The sequence below is a fragment of the Lygodium microphyllum genome, chromosome 1 (assembly GCF_053477565.2).
Source record: "Lygodium microphyllum isolate KBCC chromosome 1, Lygodium_microphyllum_v1.1.10, whole genome shotgun sequence".
Taxonomy (NCBI): Eukaryota; Viridiplantae; Streptophyta; class Polypodiopsida; order Schizaeales; family Lygodiaceae; genus Lygodium; species Lygodium microphyllum.
In genome coordinates, this window is record NC_141135.1 from 130,507,474 (window position 1) to 130,533,612 (window position 26,139).

Sequence of the window (26,139 nt, forward strand, 5' to 3'; positions counted from 1 at the left end):
CATTGTGACATAGTTTTATTGTCGCATTCATAATTCTTGAAAATCTTTGATGCATTGTTCATCTTGGGGAAAAATTTTGTAGCCAATAAAAAACTCATCTTTCGAGGACACATTATTTGCAAGCCACTAATTACACATGTCAATCGGTTTTCTTTGTTAAAATTTGCACCATCATGGAGGCTATGCACCTATTAGTGATATGTTCACATGTATGAAACAACATCCTCCACCTTAAAAGAAGAGTCATGGTGTTAGGCCTTATTGAAGTTAATGGGGTATATATATATATATATATATATATATATATATATATATATATATATATGTGTTGCCGTATGTATCATTTGACAGTTGATTTACCTAAACCGATTTCTTGCTTTTCGATTCAATTTGGGAAACAAGGCTGCCTACGACTCCTTGGATTCTTGAGCGAGTTATATCGTCGGTGGAGCTGAATGTGTGCTCAACCTGATCAAGGCAGATCAAAGCCTGTGCTTTTCTTAGTCCAATAGCCTAGGGACTTTTTCTGTGAAGGTACTTACAGCATCAAAAGGATTCACTCTAGACTAGGACTAGCATCAACATCATGAGTCATGCCCATCCCGGGTAATCATCAAAATGATGAGTCAGGATAGGCATGTTGAACAGATGCAGGCTTGTATCTCAAAAGAATAGCATGTTCTGACTCCAATCACCAAATTAACACAAAGACTCCAGACAAATGGAATTACTGTGTTTAACATTTCTCTCACCAGATGTCTCAATGTGGAGTGTGCAGTATTGATCTTTGAGATCTCTTTATTCATCTCAGTGATTAAGAATGGCATGTACATCTCCTCGACCTGTCCAACCATTGTGTTTAATCTCACTTCAGTGATCAGTTACTTCACATCTTATTTTCCAATTCCTGAAGAGCATGGGAGGATTAACAGTCGGACATACCTCCTTTTCCACCGGATCATAAAAATAATTCAGCTTTTGGAGAGTCCGGAAAATGGAGTCTGTTAAGTTTCTTAGATAACTTCTCACATACATTTGTGCTTCAGTCTAGTGACAAACACACCATACAAACTGTTAGGACCACAACAGATTGGCGTATGATTATGAATCTATTTCAAGGTACCCCAGCATGGATTGTAGGGTTGAGTGTATGATTGATTAAAAGCAAACCAAAAGGGCTAGGAGCATTTGTCAACTCTCTAAAGATACCCATCCCACAGGTCTGCTGATCTTTTTCCTTTATTTCTTTCTCATGCATGCATGCAGAACTCTACTGCTTTTCCTACACAAAAGTTATAGATTCTTCTTTTTTATGTATTAACAATAATCTTGTTAACTTGTGTCCTTAATGCCCTGCAAATGAGTTTGATTCGGTATAAACTCCATGATTAGTTCTGAACTGGTAATGTGAGCTCAAAAAGGTCCTCTTTGGAGAGCTAATAGAGCTTTATTAGCATATCAGGTAAAATGTCTCCACTAGTAAAAGTTAAGAAAGCACAAATATTTCGAATGAAGATATGTACCTTTTCTTTTATTTTCTGCTCTTCTTCCAGCCTCTTCTTCTCCTGTTGAATACGCTTTTTTTTTTCATCCAGTATTCTTCTTTCAGCAGCCTCCATTCGTTGGGTTGCAACTAGTTCAGCAGCCCGAATTTGCTCGAAGTGTTCCTAAAGACCAATCAGTTGTTGCTTTTCTTTCAGAAAATTCGTTAAGTTTACAACCATGCAGAAATAAAAGAACCATATTGCAACAGACAAAGAAAATAGTAAAGCAGCACCCTGTCCCTCCTGCTGTGGTGAGAGATCAAATGTTCACATTATTCTCTAGTTAATCAGGGAAAATGTACTAGCTCATTAATGAGTGGCACTATGAAAATCAAATCTTCAGCTACTTTAGCTGTTTTTAAAGCTCAAGAATCCCACTTATTCTCCACATTCTGCACGATCTCTCATGATATCTTTGGAGGACATGGCAATGGTTCTTACTCAATTGCCATCTCCAAAGTACAATGTTTTCTACACCAATTTGCTTACCTCTAGGGTCTGTGAGACCCTTCTTTAGGAAGAGCTAGCTCCGCTTGTCTTGGAGTATGACAAGCAACTCAAGGAGATGGAAGCCACCGGATCCGGCTCTAGGAAGGCTTTTACCGCAAGTGCAAGAGGGGGGAATAAGAAGGCTAACAAGAAGAACCAGGAGAACAAGAAGGCTAACAAGCAGCAGCAGGATGATGACAAGGACGAGAAGAAGTCCAAACACAAATGCCCCACTGTGGTTGGCATGTTTTTGATTATTGCCAGATGCCATCACATTTATTGCAGTTGGTTGGCCAGTAGATTTATGGCCAATTGCACAACTGGTCGGCCAGTTTTGGCTGTTTTCGGCTATTTATAGCCCTCCCCACTTTTGGTTGGTCATTCTCTTTTTTGCAGGTAGACAACACACTTTGTCTTCAGCCTCTCCTCCATCTCAGTGCTGCCATCATCATTAGCCGGATCCAATGCCTCACTGAAGTCTGACACCTTGGGCTGTGTGCAGGGACTGATTAGTCCGCCATTGTATTCATCTTTCCATTCAGATTCAGTGCAAAGTTATCATTTCATTCTCCTCTCTATTGTTGCCTCTCTCTTCTCTTTCTTCTCTGTGTTCATGTTTCCCTTCCATTGTGCACTCACAATTTGATCCTAATTTTCTTGAACTATTTGGTTACATAGGGCCAGCACACATGGCACATGCATGATTAGCAAGATAGATTGTCACTAAGGTGGATGTTAGCAAAGCCACATATATGCTTGTGTGTTGAAACCACACTGTCCCACCTATGTGCTTTAGTGTTGAATGCTGATGATCAATGATTACATAGGAGTGGGCTGTCCACATTCCCCATGTGACTGCATGGCAGCTACACACGACTAGTGAACTCAAGTCTCATATGTGTGAGAGAGCATGAAAATCTACTAAAGTTTGGATCCAGAGGATTTCTTGCATGGATTGCAGCTCCTATGACAGGGCAGTCCACATGCAAAAGACAATGCATGTGCCTCCAAGTGAGTGTGAAAGTCATGCTCTATTCAGAAAGGGCTAGGGCTCCTATAGCCAGGAAACAATGACAAGGTCTAGGTATGTGCCTCCTGCTCCAGTGACCCCAAATGCAGTCATCCTGAATCCATTGCTTGCTAAGTTTGGATTGAGAGGACTTCAGGTATGGGTGTGGCCTGGCCAACCAAGGACAGTCACACAGAAGGACGAACATGGCTTGAGACTGGCAGCCAAGACAAGGGATCATGTGCCTCCGGCAGGAGTAATAGTGGTGGTGGATCATGACAAAGCATGAGAGAAGAGCATATGGCACCATGCCAGTGGATCCACATGATAGCAATCAATGCATTGGGCATGTATAATGAGGTTGATGGTGTGAGACTTGAGAGATGTGATGAGCTCGCATGACAATATGATATGGGCCACAGGCAAGAATCCAGGCACTCACCACTGGCAACCATGTATGGCTACAAGCCATGAGGCATGTCGGATAGGAGCCGTGCAGCAAAAGGGACTTGTATTCCATGTTGGCTAATGATCCAACAGCCAAGGCGTTTCCAGTAGGCTGGAGACAAAATCAGGCTTACAGTAGGGATCACCTAAAGAATATCATGACTGCTTGCTTTCCTGTTCTTGTGATCATAGAGTCAACAACCTTAAAATAAGGCGGTAAGCAGTAAGAAGATGAACTTTTAACATGGTTTGCAGCCAAGAAACACAGAATGTGTTTGGGACACTTGATCTATATTAAACTGTTGTGGCTCATTCATCATACTTCCAGATTTGCTTATTTGTGAGTTTCAGAAAACTTGTCATTTACATCAAACAGGGTTATCTAAATGCTCTGAGTCATAAAGCAAAACATGCAAGAAAGAGTTGTAGTCCAAGAACTTTGTAGAGACTTTAAAATAACCATGGGATACACGAGACTATTACTAAATTTTCCCATTTCTTAGTGAATGAATTTCTAAGAAAAAGTAACAGACAAGGAACGTTGAAGCTACATAGGAAAGAGAGAGAACGAGATAGAAGCCTGAAATCATTAGTTCTCTTTCCTTGCAAACGTAGGAAAAGTCTCCAGTATATTTCTGGCCCACTATATTTATTTTGAGTTAACACATCGTAATCAGAGATAGTAAGCTTGGGGATTCCAATGGCTTGAGCCTTTGCACCAGCCTTGGCTTTTTGACACAGCCTTCATAAACTTTATACTTCAGCTTGACTTCCCAAGCAGTCTAAACAAAGCCTAATTCAAAACAACTTTTTTTCAAACATAACAGTGCAAAGGGAAAATGTTCAAAGAGCCATGCAGATAAACCTGAAAAAGCTACAATTCAGAATCAAAATGGAAGCTACTCTGCAGTGGATCAGAATTATACAAAAAAAAGAGAGAGAGTGGAAATTAATTTTGAACTAAAGTGAGAATTAAAATTTATCAGAAATACTGGTGATATTTTTATTGGAAATGTTTTTCCCATTTGACATAACCAGATACCTGATAAGCATGAAGATTAGCAAGTTGTTTTTCTTCCATAACCTCCATCACTGATTGCTCTAGGGTTCTTCCCACCAAAATTTCCAGCATAGATTCTACCTCCTCATCAAAGTTGAATAGATCTCCTTCTTCTATCTGCAAGAGGACATAATTTTGATAGATAGTGCAATAAGGACATGGTCTCAACTTAAATCAAAGAAAGTTGATTGGAGAAGCTGCTCTCTCTCTCTCTCTCTCTCTCTCTCTCTCTCTCTCTCTCTCTCTCTCTCTCTCCATAATAGGTAATTGTACTAATTATGATTGCATGATTACAAGATGGAGGATGGCTCTAGACCATCGTGCATAAACCCACTTTACAGAAGATCAAATAACTAAGAGAGTACAAAAGTCGCGGCAAAGAAGCAACCGAGATTGAAGTATACCAAGGAGCTAAATCCTCCCTAGGGAGAAGATCAGCATGTTGCAGAAGACCTAACTACCAGTGTAGAAGACCCTTGAGTTTGGTTGTGTCCCTAGGCAGCCGTGGCAAAGTCAAAGACAAAAGCATTCCGGGTGATCCAACTATGCAAACAGACCCAAAATCTGAAAAAATGGAACAAGACCTTGGAATTTGGCTGCACTAGGGTGGGATATTTGGCCCTGGCAAAAATCCAATCTAAGGGGCGTAGTGATAGACCAACAACTACCTACCAAATATCTACTAGAAGAGCCCAAATTTTCCTAGCGAAAGGGCAAGAAATAAATCTATGATGCAAAGATTCCATGCTAGTTGTACAAAAAAAGCAGTTGCCATTTGAGATTAGGCCTTAGAAAGTGCCAAAGTAAGGGAAAGTCCACCAATGATCACTCTCCAAAGAAAGATCTTGCATTTGAATGGGATCTTGGGGGTAGAGCTGCCATCCTTGTCATTCTTTTTGCCTTTTGATTAACCTGCTTCTTGCATTCTTGTTCCCTTTTAAAGTACCTGTAATTGAACTTTTTATGCCCTTTGCGACCACATTGATAACAAGTTACATCTTGTTATTTTTCCTTGCTTTTGCTACGATTTTTGTTTTATTTGCAGCATTAGATCTTTTCTCAGCTTTTCCTCTTACATTGTGGGTTGATCCACTATTTTTCCCACTTGCCTTGCATCTAATCTCTTCATTTAGAATAGAACTAGGCACACCATCAAATGTCAAGTTGGGGTTATTGCTCAATGGCACAACCAATGCTTCCCATGAATTAGGCAAGGTTATAAGCAAGAAGATAGCCCTCAATTTAGGATCAAAAGCTAGCAAACCTGCATCCTGTAAAACTGACTCAAAATATCAATGAAAGCATTCAAATGCTCTAAGGCATGCTTAAACTCATCAAGCTTCAAGTTGACCAACTTTCGCATGAGATGTACCTGATTGACGAGTTGTATTCTCATAAGTAGCCTTGAGTTTCTCCCAAGCTACATAGGCAGTATCAAGCCCCTTTATATCAACCAAGATATCATCTGTGACTGCCATTTTAATGTAAGTAATGGCCTTTTTATTCATTTTAGCCCAATCCTCATCTGACAAAGAAATAGGCTTATGTTGTGCTAAAGTATCATTACTTTCTTGAAGGGGAATGCATTGCAGTGGTGGTCCACGCTCTTAATGCAAGGTAGAGCACCGTCAACATGGGTACAATTCAAGCAAATGTTTGCATCGAATTGGTTGACTAGTACCTTTGAGGTGGACATCATGACAGCTTGAAACAAGCTTGATGCTAAGGAATGCAAGAATTTAGAGCAATTCAATAAGAAGTTTTGAAATGCATTGCTGCCCATCACTTCTTATCATGCCATACCTCTTCATGAGCAAGTGGAAAAATCTGTTTGTGGGCTGCCCAAAGGAATCAAGGATTTTTGCATAAAATCCACCGTGTCTAGCATGTCTCAGCTCATAGAGACTGTTGCTACAGCCGATGCTTTGTTGCATGGAAAGGATTCGGGCTTCCAAGAGAGCGGGGAGAAGCTGAATAAAAAGTTGTTTAAGGCTGAGAAAAGGGGCATATCTGAAAACCAGCCTGAAAAGAGGCCAAAACAGCAAAGAAAGGGCTCGAAAACATTGGCACAACGTAGGGAATTGATGGCTGTAAATAAATGCTTTATTTGTGAACAAGAGGGTCATATTGCAAAGAACTGTCCCAATAGGCAACAAGCTGCAAAATCAGAAAATCAGGGAGATCCTAAGGGTAAAAGGCCCAAAACATCAGTGGGATTGGTGCCCGATGTTGTTAGTGATCAGCCCAATGATGATGCTACTGAGTTGTGTAGAGCATGGGGCAAAATTAGGGATCAGCATGAATTGATCTTCTTTGATAATGGTGCACGAGCCAACTTCATCTCTACTGACATGGCATCCCGTCTAGGCATCAAAGAGGATGAGATGGGAGCCATGGGGGAAGTTGGAATGGCATGTAAGGGTCATGCAAAACCTGTCACACCACTGATTGAAAAGCTTCGGTTGCATATACAGGGATATGTGGACAGCGAAGAGTTTTACATTGCTCCACTTGAGGGTTGTGATATGTTGCTTGGTATGCCATGGTGCCACCGTATGCATGCAGTGATTGATTCATATGCAAAAGAGATCACTATTCAACATAAGGGAAAGACACTCACACTTGATGTAAAGTTGAAAGGGGAATCTGTCCCTGTTGTATCTGTAGCTACTATTTCTAAAGTAATGAAAAATCATCTTTCAGCGTATTTAGTTTTTGCTAAGGATAAGGATGATAGTGAGAATGTTGGGAATATGTCTAAATTACAAAAGGATCGCATGTCATTTCTGAAAATGTATGCTGATTGCTTCTCTCTATCACTTCCAGGGCAACTACCACCTGAAAGACCCGAAGATCATGGCATAGACCTTATCCCTGGAAGTATCCCTCCTAATAAACCACCCTATAGAGTCAGTGCAGCCCAACAGGAGGAGATTATGAGTTAGGTAAATGAGCTGTTAGAAAAAGGACTGATTCAGCCTAGCTCATCTCCTTTCTGTTCTCCAGTGCTTTTGATGCAAAAAAAGAATGGTTCATAGCGTATGTGCATTGACTATCGTGCTCTGAACTAGATCACGATAAAAAACCGCTTTCCGATCCCTCGGATCGATGATGTTATGGATAGATTGCAGGGGGCAGCAATATTCAGCCGTATAGATTTGAAAAGTGGGTATTATCAGATACGCATTAGACCGGAGGATGTGCCTAAGACAGCTTTCAGGACATCTTTTGGGTTATATGAATTTCTTGTCATGCCTTTTGGACTTACGAATGCTCCTGCAACTTTTAATCGGATGATGAATCGCATCTTTCGACCACATAGAGCATTTGTGGGTACTTTCTTTGATGATATGATTGTCTATTCAAAGAATGAGATGGAGCATAGAAAGCACTTGGACATTGTTTTCAATGAGCTACGTAAGCATAGGCCGGTTATCAATGACAAGAAGAGTGAATTTTTTTTGCATGAAATCCACTTCTTGGAACATATTGTATCAGCTGATGGTATTCGTATGGACCCTACTAAGGTTGAAGCAATACATTCATGGCCAACTTTGAAGAATATTCATGAGATCCGCAGCTTCTTGGGTTTATGTTCTTACTATAGGAAGTATGTACGCGGGTTTGCTGAAATTGCATCTCCATTGCATGCTTTGCAAAAGAAAGATGTGTCAATTAGATGGACAGCAGTGGAAATTTCAGCATTTGAAAAGTTGAAGGAAAAGATGACTTCAGATCCTGTGCTTGCGTTGCCTAATCTAAGGAAGTCATTTGTGGTTCAATGTGATGCATGTGGTAACAGCATTGGGGCTGTCCTTATGCAAGATGGCCGAGTTGTGGCTTATGAGAGCCGAATTCTCCACAGTGCAAAGAGGAATTTATAGGTTTATGAGAAAGAGCTCTTGGCTGTAATTCATGCACTGTCTACATGGAAACATTATTTGTTGGGGGCTGATTTTACAGTGCAGACAAACCATCAGACTTTGAGGTACTTTCTAACGCAAACAAAGTTATCAGAGAAGGATATGAGATGGACAAATTTTCTCTCTATGTTTCATTTTCACATTGTACACATTGATGGTAAAAAGAATGTTGTGGCTGATGCACTGTCACATAAGCCACAAATTTCAGCCGTCACTATGGTTTATCACACTGAGTTGGATGCCATGAAAGAGCAATATGCTGTTGATTTAGACTTTGCTAATGTTTATGATCAGCTTTGCAATGGCCAAAGACATAAGCATTTTATGCTAAGAGATGGATTTTTGTTGATGCATGGACGACTGTGTATCACAAAGCAGTTGAGACCTAGAGTGATCATTGAAAGTCATGCTCCTTTGTATGCAGGACATAGAGGTATTGATGCCACAGTCAAGGCAGTGGAGCATTTCTTTTATTGGCCAGCTTTGAGGCATGATGTAGAGCAGTTTGTTAGGGCATGCATCATATGTCAGAAGGTAAAGCATGATAGGCAAAAGATACCGGGCTTGTTGCAGCCCTTGCTTATTCCAGATAGGCCTTGGCAGAGCATTGCTATGGACTTTATCTTTGAGCTTCCTAGGACACCTACAGGGAATGATGTGTTAGCAGATATGAGTCAGCTCATGGTGTGAGTCTGTGTGCAGAGGCTGGGCATTTTATGTAGCATTTTATGCAGTATTTTATGGCACATTTTTGCGGCCATTTATGATGTATTTTTAGCATTTATTGCTGGCCGACCAGCATTAAATGCTGGCCGACCTGCATTTTATGCTCCCCACTTTTGTGGCTATTTATAGGGCTCCTCCTCCACAGTCTTTAGTGCTTCAGCCATCAGTGGAGATTCTTCTGGGAGAGAGGAGCCGGTGCTGAGGAGCCCACGCAGCCAGTGACTCACCGCTGTATGCTGCTGTCTCGTGTTCGATATGGATTCCATTTCCCGAGCATACATCTGAGTTCTCATCTGTCTACTGTGTTCATTCTTTCTTCTATCTTGTGTTTTAGCATTTATTTCAGCATATTCTTTACTCTTCCATTGCTGCACCACTTCTGACATGGTATCAGATTTCAGACTGCAACCTATTTGTGCTGTGTTTTCTTGCTGATTTCAGGATTTACACCCTTCTTGCTGATCAGGCAGCTGTCCTTCCTGTTGGCGACTGCTGATTTGCTACTGGCGACTGCTGATTTGCTGCTGGCGACAGTGTTTCAGCATTTGCGTTTTGCGTTTTTCTGGACAAATTTGCGTTTACTGCTGTTTCACTCTTTGCTGCCCGTGTTTCCTTCATCAAACTGCTGGCAACAGTCTTTAGCCCCTGTTTATTCAGTTTGCAGCCTGCGTTTTGCTGTTTATAGCATTATTTTTGCCTGTTTTTCTGATTATTCAGGTCGTTTTTGCTGTTTTTGGCAGTTTTAACCTGGTTTTTTCACTTTGTGCAGCAGCTTTTGGCTTATTTTGGTCAGCCTTTGGGTTATATTGCATGTGAACTCACTATTTTTGGTGTTTTTGGTTGCGTTTTGGCTGTGCTCACTCTCCAAACGACCTTCTTTTCTTCTACTTCTCTTTTCTACCTCCTCCAGATGGCCCCTCCGTGCACCTCAAGTGAAGATAAGTTACATGGACCTGATTATCTCACATGGAGTGCTGTCATGAAAGCTTGGTTTGTGCAGAAGCGGCTATGGTACATCGTCTGTGGAGCTCTTGCTCGACCTCTCCGTCCTTTTCCTCTTCCTGAAGACTTTGATGAGGACAACCATGAGGAAGCGGTGCTCACATGGGACTCGGACGATGCCCGTGCTTACTCGGCGTTGCTTCGGTGTATTTCTAAAGCGGTCTTACCGGCGGTTACCTCCTGTAGGACATCTCCTGAAGTATGGCAGAAGTTGCAGCAGATGTACGAGGCACCTTCCACCATGCGGGCCGTCACACTTTATGGCCAGCTCCAGCAGATGAAGTTTGAGCCGAAAGATACTATTCAGTCTTTTCTTCTTCGTGTTACGCAGGTACAGGACCAGCTTCGGCACATGCAATCTGCTCTTCCCGAGGTGCATCTTGTCGGGACGGTCCTCTACAAGCTCCCCCCGGAGTTTGATGGAGTGGCCAATGCTTTGCGGACACAGACATCATCGACTCCTGTCAGTTTTACACATATGACCTCGATGCTTCTTGAGCATGAGGCATCCTTGAGATTACAGGGGCGGCTTCCGGCACATTATGGAGGTGAGGCTTATGTAGCTTCAGAGAGGGGTGACGGGAAGAAGAAGTCAAAGGCCCAGTGTTACCACTGTGGCAAGAAGGGACATTTGCGGAAGGACTGCAAGAAGTTAGCGGCTTCTAGGAAGAAGGAGCAGAAGATGAAGCGGGATGCTGACTCTACCGATGAGTCCTCTCCTTCATCAGACTCTGACTCCGATCCTCCGACCAAGGAGAAGTCCAAGGCGCGGAAGGGATCCTCTTCTTTGGATCGCGGGAAGGGCTTGGTGGCCCCTTCCTCGGCTGCTTTCTAATGATGGTGATGAGGTCATCCCTCACGACTCTCTTATGCCAGAGAGGGAGTGTGAGCGGGTGTTGGTGGGGCTGCAGTGCCTCATCTATATTTTGATATAGATGCACAGGATCCAGAGAGGGATGTCCCTGACGCATCGACGGTATCTGGCAGTGAAATCCTAGAGATTGGAGTTGATTTCTGGGTGCATGATGAGCTGTTCTTCTTGACAGAGAGCGAGAGGCTTTCGTCTGGAGCTCATATGAGGGGACACTTTGGTGGTTTGGCCAAAGGCCGGAAATCCATGGTCACATGTTCAGAGACATGTTTGGCAGATTGGCTTTGTATGTCCTGAGTGACATAGGTGACATTACACAGAGAGCTGCTATGAGTCTTCTCTATTTTCAGGTGTTGTTGGTATGATCGACATCGACATCAGATACTCTCCGAGGCATCTTGGTGGTGGGCTGGCCACTCACCGCTTGGACATCCATGGTCCTTCTAGTGTTTCTTTGTTGTGTAGTTTATGATTCTCCATCATTGTACTATTTTATTGTATCAGATCACACATGATCTGAGAGAGGGTGTTAGCAGATATGAGTCAGCTCATGGTGTGAGTCTGTGTGCAGAGGCTAGGCATTTTATGTAGCATTTTATGCAGTATTTTATGGCACATTTTTGTGGCCATTTATGATGTATTTTTAGCATTTATTGCTGACCGACCAGCATTAAATGCTGGCCGACCTGCATTTTATGCTCCCCACTTTTGTGGCTATTTATAGGGCTCCTCCTCCACAGTCTTTAGTGCTTCAGCCATCAGTGGAGATTCTTCTGGGAGAGAGGAGCCGGTGCTGAGGAGCCCACGCAGCCAGTGACTCACCGTTGTATGCTACTGTCTCGTGTTCGATATGGATTCCATTTCCCGAGCATACATCTGAGTTCTCATCTGTCTACTGTGTTCATTCTTTCTTCTGTCTTGTGTTTTAGCATTTATTTCAGCATATTCTTTACGCTTCCATTGCTGCACCACTTCTGACATGATGGAATATGGACTATTATTTGCAAGTTTAGCAAACAAGCCCATTTCATTCCGGTGAGAAAGAAAATAAAGGCTGATCATATGGCACGATTATTTATGCAGCACATTTTCAAGTATCATGGTATGCCTGAGTCGACCATCAGTGATCGAGACCCTTGGATGACCAGTCTATTCTGGAAGGGGTTGTTTGAAAATATGGGTACCACGCTAAAATTCTCATCATCCTTCCATCCACAGATAGATGGTCAGTTTGAGGAAGCAAATTTCACAGTGTTGGATCTTTTGAGGTGCTATGTTTCAAACCACAAGACACAGTGGGAGCAGTATTTGCCATTGGTTGAGTTTGCATACAATAAAACGGTGCATAGTTCCATTGGCAAGGCTCCATTTGAGGTGGTTGAGGGTGGCAAGAAGGTTCCACCTATTTTGCATACTAAGGATAAGATCTTTGAGGCTGATCGCTTTGTGGAAAGCTTGGATGCAATCTATGCAAAGATAAAGTATGCACTTCAGATGTCACAGGACAAGCAAAAGCGGGCAGCTGATCGCCATAGACATGCTTTGCAGTTTGCAGAGGGCGATTATGTGTTGCTGCGTTTCGAAAAGACAAGGCTGAAAAAGATGAAGGGAAGAGAGAGGTTGTATCCAAAGTTAAGCATGAGATACTATGGGCCCTTTCAAGTGTTGGAAAAGGTCAGCGATGTTGCATATCGACTGAAATTACCTCTACATTGGCGGATACACAATGCCTTTCATGTCAGTTTATTGAGACCTTTTCGTGGTGATGTGCCAAAAGATGTATCTGCTGAAATTCAGCCAGAGGTTGAGGAACTAGATGAGATTTTGGTACCCGAGCAGATTTTGGCACACAAGGAAATGAAGGTCAGAGGTAAAGTTTCCAAAAGATATTTGGTGAAGTTTCAAGATTATTCACCAATGGATGCAAAATGGATGGAAGAGGATGACTTGGCAAACCATCCTTAGTTGTTGCAACTTTATCTCGATGCCTTTCAGTTAGAGCCGACTTTGGATCGGGCTTACTCAGGTTCAACAGAGCGGGCGTCCGGAGCATTGCCTGATACTCAAGGGGGAGGTAGCACTTCCACTCCACCGGTTTTGGACAGCTCTCGTATATAGTGGATCTCGGATGTATTCAGCATGCATCCAAGGTATTGTGTTGACAGTATGTCTGCCATGAGGTCACTATTCAGTATACTAATCACTGTGAGATACATGTATATGAGTATGGTTGTCACCGCGGCTCTAAGACTATACTTATGCATGAGTTTTTGGACGAGTTTGGCATGAGTTTTTGCCTCAGTTTTGAGATCAATTTCTGATTAGTGTCAGCTCAGTTTTTGATCAGTTTGAGAACCGTTTATGATCACTTTGGGATCAGTTTTGCATCAGTTTCTGATCAGTTTTTTTTACCATCAGCTTGTGATCAGTTTCGAGTCACGTTTGCAGCCATTTGTGATCAGTTCTCATATCAGTCCATGATCAGTTTATGATCAGGTCATGCTCAATTTTTAATGGTTTATAGCTGATTCCATGGACAGCCGCATGTAAACGAATGTCATTGATAGTTTCAGCCATGGTTTATGCTGAGAATATGCTTTACTGTGGTTTTGAAGTCTGAACGGTTGAGAAACATGAGTTCTGGATGCATCCAATGGTTTCTAGCAACAGTTTTGGACTGTTTTCAGTTTTCTATTATGTTTTGCTGGCTGGAAATTTTCAATAAGTTTTGCGCATATGCAACGGTTCGACAACAGTGGCCAATGTTGTGATGACTGTCATGCCAAATTGAAATTCCAGTGCAATATACTTTTTCTTTGGCCCAATGCAGTGCAATCGAGGACAATTGCAAGGTTTTCAAGGGGGAGGTCTGTCACAGGGACGTGAAATTTTGAGATGCTTTAATCTTGCTAGTAACATTTGATTAAGTTATTAATCAAATGTGCAAGGTTGTTTAGCACATGTGATGCACATGGCAGTTATTTCATGGGAACGGGCCAAGGACCCCGAGGATGCAGTAGGTGTTAAAGACAAAAGTTGTGTTAAGTTATGCCAACTGGGTTTTGGTGGTCAGTTGGTGCCAAGTTGGACCCTAGGACAATTGTTTGGCCACGAAGTGTCAGTGGTGACACTAGGGACTAGCATTAATTAATTAATTAATGCTAGTCTAAGGGTCAACATAGGTTGGAAACCACTCCAAGTTGCAAATGGCCTAGCCAATTTCATTACAGATGGGCATGTTTAATTTTGGGCAAGGTCAAAAGGGCTGAAATTAATTTTCAGAATTAATTAATTCTGAAAAATTTGCACCCCCTTTTTGAAGCTGTTGGTGCCATTAGATTTGTCATCAGAGCTACGAATCAGAAGATACATTTCAGCTGATTTTCTCTCTTTCTACAGCATTATCTCATCTCCTCTAGTCTATGCTCAAGCATTCTTAGTAATTCTCAGCCATGGGTAGCAGAGTACAGCCAAATTTGGTGGACAGCAGAGAGTTTACTGCTGTAAACCCTAAACTACAGTAGTAATTAGGGTTTAGCAGCCACCTTGGGACCCGTGCCATCAGTCAAAGGCATTGTACACTGAAATCAGCACTGGAAATTCATGGAATTGTGAGGATTTCAGATGCCAGCCCATCTATTGTGAATTTGGGGCAGCATTTGACCACTTGGGGTTCCATCAGAGCAAGTCCTGGGTGAAAATCAAGGGACAATTTGCTCGAATGTTTTGCTAATTATTGGAACAAGGAGCTTTTGAATCAGCCAAGGAGATTGTGAAATCTCGGCTTGTAATTTATTTATCAGCAATTGAAATTAAAGAAATACCAAAAGGGGTGCAAGTTTTGGGGCCAACAGGATATCCACTGTCCAAGTTTATGAAGGTAAAGTGAGCATTTCAGTTTATGTTCATTTGCTGATTGCTGTAATTAAGTGCTTAATCAGGTTAAACCACCCTATCCGAGAAGGAAGGCTGGTTTCATTCAGTGCAGCTGATGAGGGAAGATTTTGCAGCATTAACATGGAGACCGAAAGCACACCCAAACAGTGTCCAAACATCCAATGCCTTGCGAAGATTGTCCTTCTTTGCATGCAAGATCATGAAGGTGTTGTCTACTAGCAACTGTGCAACAAAATGCTATCCAAATGAAGAGATAAAATTGCCAACTGCCCAGTACTCACCATATGGGAAAACATGATGAGCAAGGAGGGCTCAATGCACAGCCTTGTCGGACCGAGTGTGCAAGGGGCAAGGCGTCAATAACACCACCATTTAACATAACCCTGGAAGAAGCATTAGCATTGATAGTATAGATCAACTGGGACATATGCGGCCCAAAACCCATAGTATACATCAGTTCTACAAGAAAGGACCAGTCCAAGTAATCAAAAGCTTTCTCCAAAATCAACTATACCAATACCACCTCTTGGTTAGAGTGCTTGGCATAGTCAATTCCCATCTACACATTCAGCACATTATGCAAAATGTTTCTACCCTTAATGAAGCCATACTGATTGGAGTGCACAATGGTGGGGAGATGTTTGTGGAGATGGTTAGCTAGCACTTTAGAGAAATTTTATACATGGAGCCCATTAAGGAGATGGGTCTCCAATGTTTCAACATTGATGGAGATGGCACTTTCAGGATCAATTTAATAACTCCCTTCTCCCATGATGCTCGCATAGCTCCTATCTCCCAAACCTGTTGACACATCACAGCCAAAGGTTTCGCCAAGTGAGTGGCATAGGTCTCAAAAAATTCATTAGTGAGGCCATCCCAACCGGGGCTTGTATCCATGGGTAAGTGCAATAAGACATTCATGACCTCATCCTCATGAATGTCACTTTCCAGTGCAACCTGTATGTCAGATGAAATGTGGTTCTGAACCAAATCATAAACCTATTTTTCAGCATTATCCAACCATTAAATTAATTTTTAGAATTAAGTAATTCTTAAAATTAATTTCAGCCCTTCTAACCTTGCGCAAAACTAAATATGCCCATCCATAAATAAATTGGCTAGGCCATTTGCAACCTGGAGTGGTCCCCAACTTCTATTGATCCTTGGACTGGCATTAACTAATTAATTAATGCCTATTCCCTAGTGTCACCATTGACACTTAATGGCCAAACAAGTATCCTAGGGTTCAAAATTGACACCAATTGACCACCAAAACTTGGTTGGCATAACTTGTCACAACTTTTGCCTTTGATACCCACTGCATCATCGAGGTCCTTGGCCTATTACCATGAAATAACTACCATGTGCAACACGTGTGCTTAACAACCTTGCACATTTAATTATTAACTTGATTAAATATTACTAGCAAGATTAAAGCATCTCAAAAATTCCACATCCCTATGATAGACATCCCCCTTGAAATCCGTGCAATTGCCTTCGATTGCACTGCATTGTGCCAATACAAAAGTATACTGTGTTGAAACTTCAATAAGGCATCACAGTCACAACATTGACCATTGTTGTCTAACCATGTCATATGCCCAAAACTTGCTGAAAATTTCTAGCCATCATAAACATCAAATAAAATTGAAAATCAATTCTGAATTTTTGCTAGAAACCCATTGGATGCATCCATAACTCATGTTTCTCAACTATTCTGACTTCACAATCATAGTAAAGTATATTCTCAGCATAAACCATGGCTGAAACTGTACATGGCATTCACTAACATGCTACTGACCATGAAACTAGCTGTAAACCATTGAAAATTGAGCATAAACTGATCATTTTCTGATCTAAGAACGGATCACAAACTATTGCAAGTATAACCCCAAACTGATTGCAAAAACTGATTAGAAAATGATGCCAAATTGATCTCAAAGTGATCATAAACTATTCTCAAACTAATCAAAAATTGATCTCAAAACTGAGACTCCAATACTTGGAAGAGTCCATAGTATCTCATACTCAACTTCGGATACAATCTCTCTCTTCTTTTCATCTTTTTTAGCCTTGCCTTTTCAAAACACAGCAATACGTAATGTCCCTTTACAGACTGCAAAGTGTGTCAATGGCAATCAGCTGCATTCTTTTGCTTTTCTGTGATCTCTGAAGTGCATACTTTATCTTTGCATAGGCTGCATCCAAGTTTTCCACATAGCGATTAGCCTCAAAGATCTTATCCTTCGTTTGCAAGATAGGTGGTACCTTCTTGCCAACTTCAACCGCCTTAAATGGAGCTTTGCCAGTGGAACTATGCACCGTATTGTTATATGTGAACTCAACCAATGCAAACACTTCTCCCACTATGTCTTATGGTCTAATACATAATATCTAAAAAGATCCAACACTGAAATTAGCTTCTTAAAATTGACCTTCTATCTGTTGGGTATTTTACTCACGCCTTACTTACACCTACGCTCATATGGGAGTGTCGGTGATCAGTAGGACACTGGGGCACTTTTTACTCTCGGTAGGAGAGGTTTTTTCCCCCAGACTTATGGTCTTATTATCGTATGTACTTATATGCTTATGTTACATACATTTAGGCACTTAGTGTGTGTCGGGTGTAAACACCCCCCTACAACCCTAAGGTTTAAGGGTTGTACTTTGTACTTTCAGACTACACTCATTCAGCTATTCTCTTGGGTGTCGTGCTTCAACTCTGTCTCTCTCACTCTCACACTGTCTACTGAATCTGGCTGTACCTCGATCCTCTGCTCTCACATTTGGTATCAGAGCAGTCCTCGCCAGTTTTGCCCTCGTGCCGTCAGCTCCAGCTGTCACCACGCCTCCAACAGTCCCGACGCTACCTGTACCTGCACGCGCCCTGGTGCTGTTCCTTTGTGCGTGGCCTTTGCTCGAGCGCCCGTATGCAGCCCGCCACGTCAGCCACCAGTCTTGCTAAGACACCGTCTGGATCGTGCAACCCATCAGTCACGCCGTCTGTGCCTGAAAACGGCTGCCTACAGTCGCCTTGTAACGTCAGCAGCTCACGCACTGTCGACAGTGCAGTCTTCATCAGACGACGCCCGTTTGACCCACGTCAGCCCGCCTACCCGCCTGCCACCGTTTTTAATCTTCACGTCAGCAGCACGTCGCACGTCCTGTCCCCAGAGTCAACGCCCGCTCGTGACCACGAACTGCCCGCCGTTTGTGACCACGAACTGCCCGCCTGCCCGCGTCAGACTCGCGACTCGTCAGCCCACCAGACGACCACGTCAGGTGGCCACGTCAGCCTGTCCTGTGCCAAACTGCCCGCCTACGTTCACACGCCAGTTTGCTCCACGTCAGGTGCAATTTTAAACATTTTTTTAAAATTTCAGCCTAGAACATAGTTCTGGAAGCGGAGGTTCACACGCGGCAACACAGAGCAAGTGCAGGGATAAATTTCATGCAAATTTTTAGACAGGATCGTCACACATTTTGGGGCTTTTGTGTATTTGGAGGACAGTTGCATTTGGACTGCTGATACAGTCACAGAAAGACTGTTTTTGACAAAAATTTGGCAAAAATTTTGGGGATTTTGACATAACAGTGTTGCACTGCACTGTTTGCACCTTGGGAAGCGTGTAGTAAAAGACAGTTTTTTGACAGAGTACGCCCTTGCACATTAATTGCAAAAACATATTTGCTGCAATTTCTGGAAATTTGCAGATTTCCAGTTAATACTGCTTTGACATTGCTCATTTTGTCTTTGGAAAATTGTCATCATGGCAAATCAGGGAGGTGATGTTTTTACGTATGTATCCAAGGAGGACAGACTGGACGGAAACAACTATTCCCTTCGGTCATTCATGATGAAAAATGTATTAGTGGCCAAGAATTTATGGGATTATGTCAGTGGAGAGGAAACTCGACTGGGAGTTGTAGCTCCCGTTACTCCTCCCCAAGGCGCACGTGGACAACAGGGACCTCAGCCCGCTCCACCTCAGCCACTTCCTCCAAGAACTGTAGCTCAAAAAGCTTGGGATGCCCGTGATGCACAGGCCTTGTCGCTGATTGCTCTGGCAGTTCAGCGGTCCATCATACCTCATATCCGTTCGGCATCTTCTTCACGAGATGCATGGTTGACTTTGGAGCATATGCTACAAAGATGAAGTTAACTCATGTACCATTATCAAAGAGTATCAATGTATACTGATCTTTAATTTTGTCCCATACTCTATATAACTCAATAGCATCATCATTGGGCTGATCACTAACATTGGGCACCAATCCTACTGATATTTTGGGTTCCTTTCCCTTAGAATCTCCTTGATTTTTTTATTTTTTAACTTGCTCCCTGTTCAGACAGTCCTTTGCAATATGACCCTCCTGTTCACAAATGAAATATTTATTTGCAACCATGAATTCCCTATGTTGTGCCAATGATTTCTAGCCCTTTCTTTGCTATTTTAACTTTTTTCCGAATGAATTTCCAATTTGCCGTTTTTTCCAGCCTTAAACGACTTTTTGTTCGACTTCTCTCCACTCTCTTGAAAGCCCGAATCCTTTCCACACAACAAAGCATTGACTGTAGCAATAGTCTTTATTAGCTAAGACATGCTAGACACAGTGGACTTAATGTAAAAACCCTTGATTCGTTTAGTCAGCCCACATACATATTTTTCCACTTGCTCATGAAGAGGTACCGGACGATAAGAAGTGACAAGCAGCAATGCATCCCAAAACTTTATATTGTATTGCTCGAAATTCTTGCATTTCTTGGCATCTAAGTTGTTTCAAGCTGTCATGATATCTACCTCAAAGATACTTGTTAACCAATTTGATGCAATACATTTGCTTGAATTGTACCTATATTGACGATACTCTACCTTGTATAAAAAGTGTGGACCGCCATTATAATGCATTCCCCTTTAAGAAAGTGGCTGCATTCCGAATCATAGAGGATACAGTGAAGTTACCCCATAAATAGGTTGCATCAAACTGCTGAATGAAAGTCAAAGCTTTTAATCTATCTTATGCACCACTAAATGAAATAAACTTCACTACATTTTCACTCTCATCATAGTCTTTCGTGCTCCTTTGGGAATCTAGTTGTCATACACTAGCTGCTAGAAAAAGGATGCACTTGCTGTATTCACATCATGACCAAGCCCAAAAAAAGCATTTGCATGACCAACACTCATTTCTTAAGCCCCCCGATAAGCATTCGGGGGTACAAATGCATTACTAAACATGCCACTTGGTGGCCCAGGTATCAAACAAATGCACCATACATAGGATTATACACATTTCTAGCCATAATTGAATACATTGGACCTTACACACCATACATAAGATGCCAAATACCATAGGGAGTTGTGCTATACATTACCGTATGCGGTCCTTGCCCAACCATTGCATGAAAAATCATGATGGCCTTACATTTGCACATCTTGCCCCATAGGAACCAATTGCTTTGCTTCATGGGCTTCTTTTAAGAGCTTCAAGTGAAGGCTTTGGCACTACCTTTGATATACCTTGTTGTCTCAAAGGTGTAGAAGATAACTTCTTCTTCTTGCCTTACTATTCTCCTTAGGAGTATTCAAAAATTGAATAAACAGAGGATCCTTTGCCAATTCAGCAAAGAGATTTGCTATTTTCCTCATCCGATTCTTGAACCAGTCATCAAATTCCTCTTCATCTTGCTGATCATCAGCCTTATTTTTCCTTGAAGGCCCTGCATCTTGTCCAACATCAACATTTTCAATTTGTTGTCCATTATGTGAGCCATGTCCAATATCAAGGAGTGTATTTCCTTCTTTCCCATGGGAATTTCCATATTGACATGCATCATCATTGCTTGATTCCACCTCACTGCAGAAAAATCAGCACTAGCACAAAGTTGTGGTTTGCAATCAGGCGACTTGGCCCCACCAAATTAAAGGATTGAGTGGTTTCCCGGAAACGGAACCATGGAACCAGCCTTTCTTCTCACATAGGGTGATAATACCTAATTAAGCACTTAATTACAATAATGAATAAATGAGCATAAACTAAAATGTACAATTTACCTTAATAATCTTGGATAGTAAGCACCCTGTTGGCCCCAAAACTAGTGCCCCTTTTGGTATTTCTTTAACTTATATTGCCAATGACTTGCATACAAGTTGAGATTTCACAATCTCCTTTGTTGATCCAAAAGCCCCTTGTTGTACAAATAACCAGAAAGCAATTTGGGCTAATTGCCCCTTTATTTTCATCCAAGACTTGCACAAATGGAATCCTGATTGGCAAATGCTACCACGTTGCTGATTCCTTGAACTGCAGGAAATGTTTTAGTGTATGATGCACTTGACTGATGGCATGGGTCCCGAGATGGATGTTAAACCCTAATTTCTATAGAAATTTAGGGTTTACAATAAAATTCTCATTGCTGGCCCCCAAATTTGACTGAGATCTTTTGAGAATGACTCCACTTCATACTCATTTGGAACAAGCAAACTACATCCTATTGGAGAAAGGGAGATTAGAGCACTCTATTGGTTGTCCATAGCTTTCTGCCTTTGTACATACTCTTATGCCTTGGTATATGGATTCCATTTCCCAAATTCATTATCTTTGAGTTCATATGTTCTTGTTCTTTTATTCAATTGTTTGTATTTACAACAGCTCTTATCTTTTTGCTTCCATTGCTCCACACCGTTACAACATAAATATCCCCACTGAGAACAAAGTAATGGAAGTGGAATAGCACAACCACGTCATCATAGGAGAAGTTGGCTTCCCTCCCTAACATGGAACCACCATTGGAGCTAGTTCAAGGGCTCAAGAGTTGATGTAGTAGCCTGTGACCAAAGAGCACAATGACCCCTCTCTACATTGGTCACCACTATTGACCGGTCTGCATGATTAACATTGGAGCAGCATGACACCATCTCATCTGTACAGCATAGAGACGTGGCCATTGATGTCACTAGAAAGCAGCCACTAAGAAGACTTAATGAAGCAATATCAGGAACCACTATGCTTCAGAGAAACCTCGAGAAGCATCAAAGATGCAAAGCTAATCTGTGAAACTCAGAACACAATTGAAGCAAAAGGTGAAGACCCTGAAGCTGCAAACCAAAAGCCGAGCATCCTCCAAGATCAAAAAGGATACCTCAAAAGGACAAGGTTATATCATGGCGAGAGAATCTCAAACCAATCAGATAGTACAATCATAAAGAACAATGATATGCAAGATGATGATGGCAAACAGAGAGAGTAAGATATACCCCGGGTACTTGTGGTCAATCAGCCGAAACAACAAGAGTTCCACTATTTACGTACACAAGGAATAGAAAAGCATAGAGACAGGAGCAATAGGAAGTGAATGTAGTGAGGAATCGTAATAAGCAACATAGGAGACCCTCTCTACAGCTGAAAACACAAAATGCAAGTGAATATAATCAAATCAGCAAAAACGCAAAGTTTATTGCAGTCAGTGCAGTCAGCCCACAAACACAACATCCTAGAGGGTCAAGAACAGCAGGCAACAAGGTATTCAGCCTTGGTGAAGCAGCCCATCCTTCCATGACAGCACCAAAAAATGCAGGGTACAGCCCTCTTTGCAGCAGGAAAACAGGTCGTCTGCATCAAGGATGATATCGCTCAGCAGCTGTGCAGATTACCAGGGTTGGAGGAAGGGTTAAGCAGAAAAAATGCAAGGTTTGGAAGCTCCAGCAGTGAAAAAAGCAGATTGCAGCAGCTCAGACAGCAACAAATCAGGTTGCCCAGTATGCAGCAGGCCTAAGAACAGCAAAATGCAGCTCTCTGAGATCTGAAACAGTGAGTAACAGCAGCACACAAGGCACAGGACCAGCACATTGCTCATGTGATGCCGTAGGAGAATGAGGAAAGCAACAGAAGTGGAAGAACACAACTACTGAACACTGAGAAGAATGAACAGTGAAAGTGAGAACACAAGAACTCAGAATAAATGAACAGGCAATGGAATCCATAACTCAAGTCATTGGATGTACTATACAAACCACACAGTTGATGGCACATGCGATGACCAGCAATACACTCCAATCTCCCTCTCTCCAGATGGATATGATTTGATAGGATAAGAATAGAGGAGTGGAGTATATACAGACTATAGGTCGAGACTCGAGACACTCCATTAACTTGGAGAAAAATGTATCCACATCCTCATTAAGTTCTACTTGAAGGGCTCTTAGTCCTTAAACTGCTGCAATTTCTATCTAGATAAGCTGTTGGAGAAAATTTGCCTACATGTTAGACCAAGTGCTAATCAGATTACTCTTGAGGTAGGACTTTCACCGTTGAGTCAATTTTATGATGCATAATTGATTTCTACATTTACGAAAATTCCAACTAACAAGAATGATGCAGCTGGTATCACTAAATTTAACCATTTTCTATGGTGCTCAAGAAACCCATGGCAAACTGTCCTCACCAAAGAAAGAGAAAAATCAACAGGGAGGGCATAGGTAACATTCTGATTGCTGAAATTATTGTATTTAGTTTGTCATTAGAACAAGTTGAATCTTGTCATGCCTAAGTTATATGGATATTGTTCTCACATCAACCTCATTGCCTACTCAGGGTGTGAAATTCTCAGTACCAGAAATACAAAGCAGAATCTGCAGGTCTAAATGTGACTTCTGCAGAACTAGGAAATGCACCTTCTTCATGAGATCTGTGACCAAGGTAGACATAATACCTGTGTGCCAACGTCTGGACCAGACTTCTGAGGAATGAACAGAGGTGTTGGAGGTCTATCAAGGAAGGGATCCGTTTGTGTGTTAGCATCAAATTCACAGACTTTCTCCACAAACTCTTCTAGATAAGCATCAGTCTGCAAAAGAGGGCAGGTCTAACTCACTTAATTATAGACTCAAAAACCCAAATTTGCAAATTCAAAACAGGAGGTCTTGAAATGATGGAAACCTGGATGTCTAGATGTTTCCTGGTAGTACAGGGTTCACTCAATGCAACAAGTGGACTTTTTACAGGCTTCATCTTCAATTTATGGACCTTCTTTGTAGCACCTTCATGACCTGACTGATCTGGCTGCATGGAGAACATAGTTGTTATGAGTCTCTGACAATTAAAAAACTTTGATTTATTGAAAACTCAAGTGGAAAACAGAGTTCTTCAAGAATTACACACATCAAAACTTGCCCTACAATTTACATATTTCCTGCCACATCTTAGCAGTCAAAAATTAGTCTCGTAGTCACTTTGTTGAACTTCTTGATGGCTTTACTTGTGACCAGCAGATATTACACATTTCAACAGACCTTCATGTGAAATAATAGAGGCACACGCCCAGACAAAATCACATGGAATAGAATTAAAGAGATACTAAGAAGATGAAGCATACACGTAGTGATTTCTTTCTCCACACTACAGGTACCCTGGAGATAAGATAAACTTAGTTACAAAATTGATATGTGATAAGAAATGTGTTCATGCCTTAAACACTACTACTGGTTAGAAGCAAGATCTTTAACCCTAATTCAAAGTGAAAGAGAGCTAAAAGTTCTGCTAAATTTGTCCATGCATGGTCCCAAACATCTATATGAGATTCATGGCACATGAACTCAGAAGGAGAAGTTTGGTGACAGATCCTCATGACATGAATTACAGACAGAGGACTCTTTGCTGATTCATTCTTTCAAAGATCAACTGGAGTCCTGATAAAGCCATTCTTGCTTACACTTAAAAAGAATGCAGAGACTGTTTTCAAAAAAGATGGTTCCATCACCAAATTATATTTTGGTCTTTATCTTGACAATTGCAGTAGACCATTCATAAACTACAAAGCCAATCACCAGCATTCTTGTGCATCATTTGTCATAGTTTGAACACCAGCTTAAAGGTGTGCATTCAGGTTGACAAACTGAATAACGTGTCCTACAGGTGCAAATAGTAACACACAAGCCTGAATTGGTGTGCTGGCCCTCTATTATGTGTCAAGCCACCATAGTATTTAATGTCAAGGCATTTGGGATTGCATCTACTCGGTATTAATACATACAGGAGATTATCATGGAGATACATGCAACAGTGTTTGGCAAGCCAGCAAAGTTTAGCTTGATAGAAGAGGATGCAGACAAAAGGATGACCAAACGCTGTTTTGATTGGTTAACATTTCTTTGCTGCTGAGGTCACAATATATGGACCATTGGCTCCAAAACCTACAGCATGGTTATGTGGCGTCATGACTGCCTTGATTAATCATCATCATCCAATGTCCATTCATGCCTTTCCGTTGATTAATCACCCTCACCCATTCACGAATGCCTTGTTCATCATTACCATCCATTCATGCCTTTACCTAGTGCAGTGAAACCTTCACGCAGGTCCACGAAAATCCTTGATACTAACCCTGATCTAAATTGCACAGGGAAACATGAAACAGAAGCACGGGAATCTTCTCGCAAGCGCAGACCTTTCTATGTTGCTGTGTGGGGCCACGGATCACGCGTGGATCAAACATCAAGTTGAACATTTTCCCGTGCATTTGTTTGTCAGGCGTCCCAGACTGGCTCCTCAAATCTTGTGCCAAGCCATTTCTGTTAGGGCCAAGCCCTGATCTACCTCCTGCTACTGCTGCCGCAGCCGCCGCTCTCCCAGCGGCAGGCCGTGGCAGTGCAGACATGGTGGAACCCCCTTGTCTGATGCCAGACATGCCGTCTCCTTTTGTCAAGGTATTCTTCAAGCTGTCCGGGACAAGGCCATGGTATGACTGCAATCTGTCAGAAGCACGGAGCTCTGTCGCCGATCCACGGGGAGCAGAAAGGCCGCTCTTCCATTCCTGGAAGCAAGCACGCACGACCTAATAACCCCCGTCTTTGTGGCCGTGCGGTCTCATCAACCCGCCATGCAAGCTCCTTCCACGTAACATTGTGATGCAAAGAAAACAACTGCAACCTCGAGGAAGAAAACGAAAGAAACCTTTCGTCTTAGACTTTAAAAGCTGGTCCATTTCATCTTAGGCCCTAAACTTTGATTAAAATTTTGGGCCTACTGCGCCTTTATAGGAAAATATGTGAAGCCTTCTTGGCTGTTTTTCACACACAAAATGATAGTTCGTATTACATCAGACCTATGACCTTACAAAAGACAACATCAGACCTATGACCTTACAAAATGATAGTTCGTATTACATC

General features: G+C 42.0%; 1 protein-coding gene across 4 annotated transcripts; it reads right to left on the reverse strand.

Annotated features, from left to right (window-relative positions):
* Nucleotides 1-25,922, reverse strand: LOC148041684 (flagellar radial spoke protein 3-like). 4 transcript variants are annotated; one of them, XM_087688646.1, is made up of 9 exons: nucleotides 25,419-25,922; nucleotides 23,912-24,034; nucleotides 23,685-23,819; nucleotides 4,532-4,666; nucleotides 1,524-1,667; nucleotides 943-1,047; nucleotides 753-842; nucleotides 361-468; nucleotides 1-230 (listed from the first exon to the last, which is right to left on the reverse strand). In XM_087688646.1, exons 1-8 carry the CDS (start codon nucleotides 25,656-25,658, stop codon nucleotides 361-363), a joined length of 1,080 nt encoding a protein of 359 aa, XP_087544772.1. In that variant the 5' UTR covers nucleotides 25,659-25,922; the 3' UTR covers nucleotides 1-230. The 4 variants fall into 4 exon arrangements, with proteins under 4 accessions (XP_087544772.1, XP_087544762.1, XP_087544775.1 ...); XM_087688636.1 differs by having other exon boundaries at nucleotides 361-489; XM_087688649.1 differs by lacking the exon at nucleotides 1-230 and having other exon boundaries at nucleotides 287-468.
* Nucleotides 25,923-26,139: the final 217 nt, after the last annotated feature.